Here is a 12,666-nt window from a genome sequence, read left to right as displayed (position 1 = left end):
GTTACAGCTTTGTTGCAATTTAATGGAAGCCAAAACTGTCACTGTAAAGACCATGGTAAATGTACTGGGCTGAATGAAAAGCTGATTCTTCTTCCTCTGTAAAGCAGTACTTCTTGCATCTTGCCAGCTGTACATTTGACAAGGGGTGATTATAATGGAAAAGCAACTGTATGTGCCATCTTCTTCCAAAGCAACAGAGACTGGGAGTGTGTCAGGCAGCAGAGACGATACTCGCTGTGAGTATTGCTATCAGTTCCTGCATCAAGGCTCTGGCTAAACGAAGGGCTGCAGATCCGTCTGAGCACCTTGTCAGTCTTTTCTTAGACGTCAGTATGGTTTCCTTACCAGGATGTTGCCTAGAAACAGAATATGCTGCTTGCATTTTTTTCAACCCAAATATCAAACCTTATAGCAGCATTTCCATATAATGATTTGGTACATCTTACCTTCCATTTCTAGTTCTATATTTAGAATTCTTACAAGCATGTTATTCAGGTCGTGTTTAAATTATTTCTAAATTATTTTCTTTTTTTTCTTTATGGTTAGATCATCTGGGTTTAGAACAGTTAATTATTGAAAATTAACATTTCTTATATAAAATTTATTTGCTATATTCTTTCAAAGTAATTTGATTTGTCACTTCACAGAAGTGGCATTATGTTTTGCATAATGTAAATACATCACTGAATGTCATTTTAGAATGTATACAGTTGCAGTAATAATTGAAGTCTAGACTTTTCCAGCCTAGCTTAGAGCACAGAGATGCTGTAAGTGTACAGGCTATGTACCTGAAGTACATGATAACATGAGTCACATAAATAAAAATTTACCTCTAATTTTACAATAATAATTTGTGAGTATTAATAAAGCAATTTTCCTCTGGAAAAGAGGGGAAAATGTCAGGATATTAAGCAATACTTCATAGAACTGTTTATACAGCTTTATTCAGTCATTTTTTTTTAAATAAGTGTGAACTGACATTGCTAACCTCTGCATGTTTAGATAAGGGTTTTTTTCTGAATGCAAATACTCTTTTTTAAATATACTGAATTTATTTTTAAAATGATGAGTAATTCTTTACTCAGTAGTCTTCGTATTACGTAAGGTGTTTGGTCAGCACACCTGAAAGTTACAGTGCATTGCTGTTACACGGTGCCAAGTCACAAACAAGTGAAATCGTCAGACTAATGACGTTTCTCTATCAGAAATTTTGGGTACCAAGTAGAGAACATGGAACTTTAATATGGTAATGAGATTAAACAGCATATTAATAGATTTCAATCACAATAGAAATGTTCTCTGGAAGAACAAATATAGGGCTTGGCAAGCTACGAAGGTTTAAACAAATATAGATATCTTTGCAATTCATTGCCCTCCTGACCCACTGTTATATCCACATTAGCACACAGTTGCTAAAGGAGATGAGGTGGCGAGGAAAGAACAAATAAAGGCTTAACCTGCCCTCAGCTGCACTGAACACCATAACTTTCTTCCCCTTCAAGTTGTCTCACCTTTTTGACCAAGTGAAAGGGTCTGACCAAGTTTAACCAGCAAAGTTGAATAATTCTCTTAAGATCTTTCATTTCGAGAGGACTCCACCGCATTAACGGAGTTTCAAGACAAACAAGAGCACGCAATTACCTGTTGCACAGGTGATTGCACCTAATTGTTTCATCTGTGCAACTGGGCAGGCTGAGTACAGACAGTTTCTGGACACTATAGTCTAGCAAGGAAACAGGGCTCCCACAGCACCCTCCTTCTCCAGGTGCCCAGATTCGCTGGCTCGCGCATGTGTGCTGTTCGGACGTGAAGACTTTCTCTGTCATTGTGCCGGCAACGCACGCTCCATTACAGCAGCACGCTTCGAGAAGGCGTCGGGTCAGCTCAGGTAATGCTTCACTACCTGCCATTTCCCATGACAGCTTCCAAACTTTTACTCACTTACTGGTGAATAAGTGGAAGAGCCTGAGCGTTCTTTTTACCGTCATATCCATAGATGTCTCCTTGGAGAAAGAGGGGTGGAATTAGATGGAGTATATTTACTTGAGCCAATGTGAATCCATTGATACACGTGGCCCTGTGCAGGCTGACCTGTGGTGGCTTCCAGTGCGCTGAAAGGTCGCTCTCCCCAGTTTTCAGACTAAGGTATAAAGATGCATTAACAGGGCTGCAGGTCTGAGATAAAACACCTTGCTCCAAACCAATGCTCATTAGCTTAGGCTTGGCTAATGCCCTTATTTTCCCTCTGATTTATTGCTGTCTTGCCTCCAGCCTTTTCAGTTCACAACAATATTTGTTCGTTTCTATCTGGAGAAATCACATAAATGCACCTCTAGTGCGGAGGAATTATTGCAAAGGTACCTAAAATGGGTCAGTATTTATTACACAGGACTGCACGTTATACCCTACGCAGTACAGGTGCTTCTATTATAAAATATTAGTAAGCAGAAGACTGTAAAAGCTTTTGGAAAGAAGAGGAACTTTTAAATGGCTATATGCACAGACTGAGTTAATGAACAGGGTATTAAAACACAAAGACAACATAAAGCTCTTAAAATTTCAGTCTAAACTCAAAGCCTCACTGCTCTGTATTGCTGGAGCTAATGCTGCCTTTCCAGGTTTAAGCAGAAGCATTCATCCTCTCCCATTCCCCTCCAAGGAGCGTTTTCCTTTTGTTTGAAGTACAGGTAAAACTGCATGATTCTTGATCCAGGGTCATAAGGTATTCCTGGTACAAAAGTTTATTGAAGGACATGTAATAAAAGTAGGCATGCATTATAAAAGCTCAGCCTTTCTCCTAAATTTACATTCATGCATTATTGAGGAACAACTTGTATACAAAACAATCAGCAATGCACAGAGTGCTCAGCCAGCGTCTTCATGTTTTGTTAAAACCTGAGGTTTGGTAGGAGTGAAATTGGAGGAAGTTCCAGTTTTAGCCCGCAGCACAGTGCAGAAGCAGTCAGGAGGTGATTTATTTCCACGATCCGTAGTGGTATTCCACATGACATCTGAATAAAGGTCAAGTCAACTGCATGAGTTTTTCTTTCCGCAGCCACGCTCCTTTGAATGCCATGTTTAATTAATGTAAGAACAGTGCGTGTACACTCCCTTTGTCTAAAGCACGATATCCCTTTTGCTGTTGTAGTACATCTACAAACCTGCCATCCAGCAATGACCCTTAATTAAATACACTTTTGGTTGCAAAAAATAATCCATGAATGAAGTTTATATTATTTCAGATTGTTCGGAAATAAGGCACAAAAAAGGCAAATGGTGTACAGTGAAACAGAATAAGCTGCAGTCCAGAAGCAGTGTCTGGCTAGTGAATTTAGTGAATTGATTTCCCAAAGCAGATCAGCTCTAAAGACATGGTTTGATTGAATGGCCATGAGTCAGCCAATTTCTATAAAAAAACTGAGTTGGAACTCTAAATGTCATGTACTAGGGGATGTAACCTGGTTGTGCTCCAGAATCTTGAGATCACTGGATTGTGCACACTAGGGTGGCACTGAGTGGCAAAAATACTGTCATAATGGAGATGATGACTGTTTGTCAACCCCTTTGCTTAATTTGTAGTGTCTGAAATGATAGTCTGTTTGTTTTCTTTTTGCAGATAGCAATACAATGTTATATCTAATTTAGGGGAAATCGATTTTAGGTGATCCGAAATTCATATCAGAAGTGTTTACATAGTCAGAATGTTACTATCCCAAACGGCTAAATATCTTTTTTTATAGTTTTTGCTCATCTTTAGTCTATCAGTAACTATTAATTAGGATGTTTTACCTTTGTTGTTGTTTGCTCTTTAGGCTGTAAGATTACCTAGACTGAAGCAAGTTAATACTTTCAGCACTATGAAAAAAAACTCCTCCAAAATTGCTGTGTTAGAACTCATTCTAAAGACCTTTTCCCAATATTTTAAAAATATTTTTATCCTCAAAATCGTGTTGTCTTTCTCTGTCCCCCCCGTCCTCCTCCACCAGTGGAAGCGTTCTGATTCCCAGGAGAGACACAGTGCAGTCACTCTGCAGTGTGCCAGGGAGCTGCTTCTCTTGCATAAACATAAGGATAGAGCAAGGTCAATGTGCAGAATGGTCCAAACAACCTAGAAATAACATATCTAGCCCTTAACAAAATATTACTAATGTAGCTTTAAAATGGGCATCCATGTCGATATGTTCAAATTCTATGCTTTATTATATATAAATTATTTTTTAAAGGGTGTTAGAGTGTGTATTGCATATATGTATGCTAAATTTAATGGAACAGTCATGCTGGGCTGTGAAGACCTAAGTTTATTGGTAAATTCACTCAGTAAGTTCTTTCGGGTACTAGCTGCTTTCCCAGAGTTCTGCATATGGAAAAAGATAAAAACCAGGAGTTTTCTTCCCCACCCAAAAAACTTGTTGAGTCTTCTCCCTAAACTTAATGCATCTTAAAGCTATGTACAAAAAGCCTTGCCTACCTGTCCTTGCTTATGACCTAAAAATGAATTTCTGGTAATACGGTTGTGAGAAACTTAATGCTTTTGGGCTGGCCTGAGGGATGCAACAGTAAAGGTCACACGGCCTAAATCAATGAGATTATTCATGTAATGCTTTGTTTGAGCCGCTTCCTGTGAGTGTATTCTTTGAGTATTCAAAGGTTCCTGCAGGTAACTGGAAATGAAGGTCTTCAGAAATGGAAGATTTTAGCTTACATTCTGCTAGGTGGAATTCTGAGGTTTTATGATTTCAAGCAATAGCGGTTTTAGGTAGGAAAAAGTCTTTACATAAATTTCAACTGTTGCATGGAAAGTCTCTTGTTTATTGAAGTATATAATAATGTAGCTGGAGGAGAAGATCCAAAAACCAATTCTGTGTAGGTATCATTTGAAGTGGGCTAGCTGTTGTGACGGATGATTCTTTAGCTGTGATTTCTTCTTCATTTTTGTATCATGTGGCATATACAATGTATAGTAATTTGCAATTTAAAAGTAAACCTCTAGTTGGTCTTATTGACTCATTAATAGCTTTTTCAGTTGTGAGCAGATCACCCTTCCTGAAATGAATCTTATTAAACTTTTATAACATTGAACATAATGTTTTACATAAACACCTACCATGTTTGCATGCTAGTAAACTTTTTCTCGATTCTATGAAATTGTGTCAAGAACAAACTGCACACTATTGCAAAAAACCTCCAGTCTCTTTCCTTCTGTTCTGAATCACCTGCCTACGCTTCCTCCTAAGCGTCACAGAAGTAAAAAAATGTTGCTGAAAATTTAAACTGAAATTTCAAAAATTCCAGTTCTACTTACATTGCTTCCTTGAGATCTATTTTGAGGCAAAGATCATTTTGCTTTTTGTTTTGTTTGTTTGGGGTTTTTTTTCCCCTTTTAGTATTTACAAAATTTGCCTTGTAAAGATAAATGCATTCAAGAAGTTCAGGTAGGTTAATTTTTAGATTTTTAAACTTTTCTCCAGGAGAAGTTTTTTTGATGTCTTATCTTTAAGATACAAGAGGTTTCTTGTTTCATGGAAGCGTTTCATTTTTAAAGTAGAATCACTTACAAATAATTCTTTTTGTCCGAGTGATGACTTTCCAGTCTCCCGGAGGAAAAAAGAGATCTGTACCTGACATTACTAGAAGGAAGGACAAATGCCTTTAAATATCATCAACATGAAGCTTATTCAGATCTGAAGACTTCCCAGTTAGAAATCCTCTTAACTAATGTTTAGCTCCACCACTGTGATATGTTCTTGCATGATTAAAAAAAAAAAAAAAAAAAAAAAAAAAAGAAAGAAAAGAATTTCCTCTTTATGCGTATATGTATTATGCATGGTTTTGGATTGACAGCAAAAGTCGCATTCACAGGAAATCACTTGAAAACATGACTAACCTTAATATTTATTTAAGTCAAAATAAATTAATGTATCTGCTGAAGTAAAGTTACAAGTTCATTTCCTTGATATCTCTTTACTGTTTACAGTCAACTATATCTGCTGCACTAGAATGGAAATTACATGTACAACATCAAGGCCTTACTTACATAATTTATTCCTTCCACTTCACTAGAAATTGTATTGGACTTAATTATCTTGGCCAAAAGTGAAATGGAGGAAAAAATTTTTGTACAGAATCACAGTGCAATTTCTATTTTTCTTTCTTGGTTGGCTAAGGTGATTTATCCCCCTGTACTCCAAAAACCCAAGGGATGGTTTTATGATATTTTTGATGTTGGTGTAAGGTTCAAGCTGAGGACAGGACACCAGTAAGCCATTCCTATTTTTTCGTATTCTGTGTCATAGTTCAAACAGCAGTCCTGATTTTGCCTGTTTTACCTGTTGGCTTCTGGTTTAGAACATTGGATTCTGTGCAGCAGTTTGAACAAGTTCATATTTCATGGTTTTTATTCAAATGTCATCAAGCCAAAGATACTTTAGCCTCTTTCATTTTATGTGGGCACTTATTCTGCAGTGTCTTAAGTAAAGAATCTTGTGTGTAAGCAATAGTTGCCAAAAGAAATAATGTTTTCAACCATTTCTTCAGAATCCTGCAGTAGTTGTGACTTGAGTTACTGGTATTTTACTAATGGTAATGATCAAGAAATCACATATATCAGAGGGTAAAACTAGATGCCTAGAAATTGAACTACAAGTAGTTTAAGCAATGTTAAAGCTCTGTGTCCAGATCATCCATTTTCTCTCACTTTGGTTTTTTTATAGGTCTCTTGGGGTTAAGTTTTTTTGCTTTTATTTTAAGGCTTTAAAAAGCTCAAGTACTGAAAGAAAATCCTGATTGAATTTGCAGAGTTTCTCTGGATTTTCTGACCTGAAACCAAACAAAGTAACCTGAAATTATAAGTCAACCTAATTTTACTGTTGTCTAACCACATACTTCACAGCCTGACCCAATTCTTAGGTGTATAATGCAGTCTGGGCCAATGCATGCTAACGTGCTTTCATAAACAATTACCGCGATGCTGGCAATAAATTCAATTTTGTACAGACAATAGAAATGCAGTGCTTGTTACATTCTTAAGGACGTCGTTTCACATATGGATGTTTTGAAATATTAGACAATTATGCTTTATGAGTTCATATAGCTTTGTCTCAGCAGACTTGCTTATCATGTCAAATATGTCTGTATAACTTTAAGCAGGTGCCATTCGTAAATCGTTGATTCTTTTTTCTTCCAGAGTGACCCTAGAAGCAGCTTATACAGGACTATGTACGACTGTGTACCTTCCACTCATTGCCTTGTGTAGTCAGCGCAATCCCCAGAGATCAGTGCTTCCTAAGCAATAAGTCAGACCTTGCTGGTGAGGTGGAAGATCCCTGTTACATGTAAAGTGCACTTCGTACTTTCACCTGATCTTGCCAGAGCTGCTGTGACTAGTCAGGAATAGAATATTACTGGTTTTCCAAGCAAAGCTCAGCTGTAAGAGGTGGGAAACTGCTATAGGTAATATTAAGGTCTTTGACAAATGAAATTATGAGTCTAGGTATGCCACATCGGTCTGCATTGCAAAAGAAATCTTTATTTCTGTCTTCAGTTCTCTAGAATGTCAGTTCACGGGACCTAAAGATGCTGAGACCCTATCTCAGATGTCAGTCTCAGTAACAGACAGGGTGTTCCTGTTCTCTCTCCTTGGTTTAGCTCACCATATTTTTCATTTGGCTAGTGGCAACCCTACTTAACAAAAGGATATTTCTTTTGAACTTACAACTAGTTTGTTTCACAAGGTTTTTCCATCAGAAATTCCAGCCCTACTATCTATTTTATTTATGGCTTCTGAGCCATTCTGCCATAAAATGAACCATCAGTACCTGCCTATCATTGAAGGTTATAGGTGAAAATGAACAATATATGAGGAAGTAAATGCGTCAATATTATAATGTTTTCAATTCATCAACATAAATTTGCCTCCTACTTGTTAAGCTGTGTTTGGCATAACGGTAGAGCATGATCACCAAGATGCTGGTTTACTAGGGGTTAGTAATTTCAAAGATCTGGTCATCCTTGGAGGATCTCTAATGTACGTATGTGTGTTTGGGGAAGTTGTAATTTCCTTGTATTTTACAGTTGTTAATGTATTAGTGTAAGAGGAATTCCTCAAGAAAGCCATCATTTTGGAGTTTCTAGGTAGCAGGAAGAATATATAATGGTAACATTTCCACACTTTCCTCTCTATTCCCTTTGTCTGAGGCCATCAAACACGTCATGGCCTCTTTCAAGGCTCCAGAGTCGGCTTTTCCTCCAGTTGACCTGGACCTGGACCTGAATACCATTTGCATCATATATTTTGCCATCCACCTTTAAGATTGATTTGTAAAAACCCTGTCCTCTTGCATGGTTGCTGCGCTGTGGTCATTTCTCCTCCAATTCTGCTTTCACCTTTTGTTTCCATGGTACCTGTTGCTGCTTTTTCTTCATCTTCACATCCTCCCTTCCTTCCTTATCCCTGGGAATTTTTCCATTAAGTTTGAACTCTCCTGTTCACCATAAAGAGTTGAGCTCTATGGTTGAACAATCCTTCAGCACCAAGAGACCTTTTTAATCTTCTTCCACCTCCTTTTGAAACCACTTTTACACTTTTCCCTCAGAATAATTTTAACAATTGTTTTCATATCATCATATCTTCCTTGGTCAAGTGACCAGTTGGAAAAAATACATTTGCATCACAACGCTATGTTACCTTGAGGAGCAGAGCAAGGCAGTAATAGCACCTCTGAAGCCAGAATTGATTGTTGGCTTAGAGGTCCCTATATCTTTTAATTAGTTTTCCTATTATTACCCTAGAGTGTTTTAATTTTAAATGAAAGATAATAGCTGCCTTATCTCTAAGGAAACTGGTCTTGATTTTATTAACTTACAGGACAGAAGAATAATTGGCACATATCATTGTCCAGAAATGTATTCAACAAAGGTATCTTTCATTGTTTTCTAATGCTTTTATCCTCAGAGACTTAAAATTCAGGTCCTGACCACTTATGGTCGTTAAAGATCCCATGGCACTTTTTTATAGTGTGGTCATCTCAGCCACAAGCACCTGGTCAAATATCAATTTATGTAACTGTTCTGCTTACCTAACATTCCCCACCACCACTCACCCACCCCATAGTTTCAATTGGCTACAACATTCTCCATTTCCTCGACTAAAATATAGTGTATTGTTCTGCACTGTCAGTCACCACATTTTGCCTCAGAGGTGATTGAGCTTCACTGGGAAGTGAAGTGGTTCTTCTTTCTAATGCTCGTAAAGCGCTTTGGGATCCTTTTGAATGGGTGGTGCTGCTTATAGTGAAAGTAATTCGTTATCATTCTATCTCAGGCTTCACTTAGTTCCAAAAGCATGTTTTATTTAGGGTTGGGCGAACCTACTTGGTGGAAATAATACTGCCAGCTTCCTCTAATCTGACAAGGAGCCTTTTGTCAAAGCTCAAAAAGTTAGGTTAATTTTGGTTGTTTGTTTGTTTAGTTTTGAGATTTTCTTTGCCTTTTTGTTGTTGTTGTTGGTTGGTTTTGGGAGCTCTTCAGACTGGGAATTCAAAATACCGTGAAAAATGCAGTACTAGTTATAGTCGATCCGCTGTTCCAGGTGCAGGAGACTCAAATTAGTGCTTGAGAAACACTTGAACTTTGTGGTGTTTATCTGGCTATTCTAACACTTGAAGGTTCGCCCATCACTAATTTTTACTGTATTCTGCATTATTTCTTCAGAAAAATTATCTGAATATTGAAAAATGCTGTACTCCAGCTCTGATATCAGTGTGATATGTGCAGAAGAAGACACTTTGCTATAGAAGACAGCTTAGAATATGCTAAATGTTTTTTCTGCCCAGCATCACTAATCTTACTAACTAGTGCTGAGATTACCAGATACCTGCAGCAGTTTGCTGTGTTAAGAAATGTACTGAAATGTGAACAGAAGTGACAAAAGGATCAAAGCAAAAAGTTAACTGAAGGAGTGATATCATGTCGCTAAAACATGTCTACCTCTAACTCCAGTAGACTAAAATAACTTCTTGCATTTGTGTTGCATAGAAAGGATATGAGTGTGCAAAGAGCACTCATATTGCTAATATCATTGCAGATCAAAAGGATAAAATACTTGAAGTAGATTCATCATTTGAAAGCTTTTGCAGATGTTTGCTTTTTTGTGCATTACAATAGAAGAATACTCTTTTTGCCTTAGCTTTGTCTAATGCAGATAAGAACTGATTGATGACCTTCCCAGCCAGAACAGTGTTTCCTCACTGCACTCAACAGCAGGCTGCAGAGTTCTTCAAGGAATTTTTCTTGAGTTCCAGCTCAACTTTCTCATTTTTCCAGTGCTTCTGAAAAAGACTGATTTTCCTAACACACTAGGAAATTCAAAGATTTCATAGGGCTTTGATGGAAAGCAAGAAAAAATAGATTATTTTGGCTGCTTCACATTGAGTCATTATATTTAATCTAAAAGTAAAATATAATGAAACTAGAGGAGCGGAAACTCACATAGCTTAAAAAAAAAAAAAGAGAGACTGTGGAATCTGGCATTTCAGCAATGCCAGTTTTTATGCATCACTTGAACAGATGTAATCACTCAAATGGCGGTGTTTCAGTAGGTCCAAAGTATTTTTGTATTTTTGTGAGTATCTGACTTCCCAGTTCATAATACTGTGCAGTGGATCCTATTAAAAAGCAACTATTTTCAATCCACTTCTCTCACCATGCCATGTGAAATATCACATAGGGTTTTTTTAATAATGGCAAATACAGTGCTATATTGGGTAGTGCAGTGAAGTATCTGCTATTGACTGCTGGCTTCTAAATATTACAAAATAGTCTAACACTACATTACTGTTTAGAAATTTTTAAGAGTCACAGTTTTGCACTTTCAGTACCAGTCATAATATATACTAGGTATATGATAAATGAATAATATGGCCGAGTTATTCTTAAAGGAGCTCCGGGACAGTTTCATCTCTTATTTGGCCTGGAGTATATCTGTACTACTGTGCTCAATTAGCTGCTCAATAGCTATTATTGCTTTTAAAGTATTTTGGTTTAATTATACTCAGTAATCACACAATTCAAAATATATGTAGAAGGAAGGCTGAGGAGAACTAAAACTTCCTAAATAATCTTATATTTGTTTTATATAAATGGATTATTTTGAATTTCTCCTGACATACTTCAGATCTACTCTATATTGCCTAAGAGTAGAATTTAGTTCCTCATCTTTGAAATCCTCTTGATTGTCTAAGGGGTTTCTTTACAACGTTGAGTTAACTTTTTTTTCCACTGAACTGGCTTTAAAAAATATGTCGCTAAAACTACCCATTGAAACAACCGTTCAATGTACATTTGATGTGATTACACTCTGTATATGTTTTTCCTTGCTGCAAATTTCAGATCTCTGCTATTCCAGCATTCAGGTCTCCACAGCATGCACTGTATTTATTGAATTCATTAGCACTGGGGCGTGGAGATTCCACACAGGTATAGTTAGACGATGTCAGTGCCTTTCTCAAAGTAACCAGCAGTCGTGTTTGGAATGGAGGCACTGAAAGTTTGCATCTCTCGTGCAGTGCTCTGGGCCTCATTTCATAGAGGCAGGCAGACCTGGTGCATCCCTGAAGCTTTTGTCAGAGCAGAAGCTTTCATTTGAAAGAACAAAAAACCAAATCAAAGCAGACCATTTTCTATTTGATTTCCCTCCAAAACCCCTGAAAACTTCAATATTTGTCCCAGATGTCCTACCCAGTGGCAGAATGTCACTTTAAGGAGCCGAGCATGTACTCCATTGCCACCTATTGCTTCTGCTCACTGAACATGAGGTTTAGGGAAATACTGTTTATTCCATTATACTACACTGGTCTTATTGCTCCTTGAGTTCACAGATAAATGACAATGAATTTAGTCACAGCTATGCTTGAAGTCTTTTAGACAGGCTGACATCCAACGAATTAGTAATGTTAAATCTAGCCCTTCTCAGCATGGCTTCAGTTTGCAACTGCCTGGGCTTCCTTTCTCTCCTGTTAAATCTGCCTTCTTACTTTTTATAGATGGATCCACATGAAAATATTTTGTTGAGCACACTTGAAATTAAAAATGAGATGGCTGCCTCCGAGGCTGTGATGGGGCTTGGGGACCCTAGAAGCACTATGCTGGCCTATGACACTTCAAGCATCCAGTACCGGAAAGCTGGCTTACCCAGACACAGCTTTGGTCGCAACGCCCTGGAGCGACACGTGGCACAGAAGAAAAGTAGGCTACGGAGACGTGCATCTCAACTGAAAATTACCATTCCTGACTTGACTGATGTAAATGCCATAGATCGATGGTCGCGCATATTCTTCCCTGTTGTTTTTTCCTTCTTCAATATTGTCTATTGGCTTTACTATGTGAACTAAGAAACAAAGCCACACAGGAAGCAAGAACTGGATTTCTCTTCAAATCGGTTGTACAGCCAAAAGTGGAACTTAGAAAAAAAATCTATTCAGGACAAAAAGTTATTTTAAAACACCTTAGTTGCTGGCCCACTCTATGGTCTGTTTTTATAATGTTTTGATTGTATCTGCTAAATCGTAAATATGTTAAGTTGCAGTACGGACGTTTTCCCTTTTCAAAATATAAGTGCATTTTGAGTGTGAAGGCAAATTGGATTCTGACAATCACTTCTGTCTCATGGTC

General features: G+C 37.5%; 1 protein-coding gene across 4 annotated transcripts in view; it reads left to right on the top strand.

Annotated features, from left to right (window-relative positions):
• GABRB2 (gamma-aminobutyric acid type A receptor subunit beta2) overlaps nt 1–12,386 on the top strand; it is a 149,825-nt gene extending 137,439 nt beyond the window's left edge. For 2 of the 4 annotated variants that reach the window (XM_065643896.1, XM_065643898.1), the window contains one exon: nt 12,039–12,386. In XM_065643896.1, coding sequence (XP_065499968.1) covers nt 12,039–12,386 — 348 coding nt within the window. Of the gene's footprint in view, nt 1–5,934; nt 5,941–8,863; nt 8,915–12,038 lie in introns of all 4 variants that reach the window. The other 2 variants (XM_065643895.1, XM_065643897.1) reach the window with 2 other exon arrangements.
• Nucleotides 12,387–12,666: the final 280 nt, after the last annotated feature.

Source organism: Caloenas nicobarica, chromosome 13, assembly GCF_036013445.1.
Source record: "Caloenas nicobarica isolate bCalNic1 chromosome 13, bCalNic1.hap1, whole genome shotgun sequence".
Lineage (NCBI taxonomy): Eukaryota > Metazoa > Chordata > Aves > Columbiformes > Columbidae > Caloenas > Caloenas nicobarica.
The sequence above is the reverse complement of the archived record's forward strand: the minus strand, read 5'-3'. Positions and strand labels throughout refer to the sequence as shown.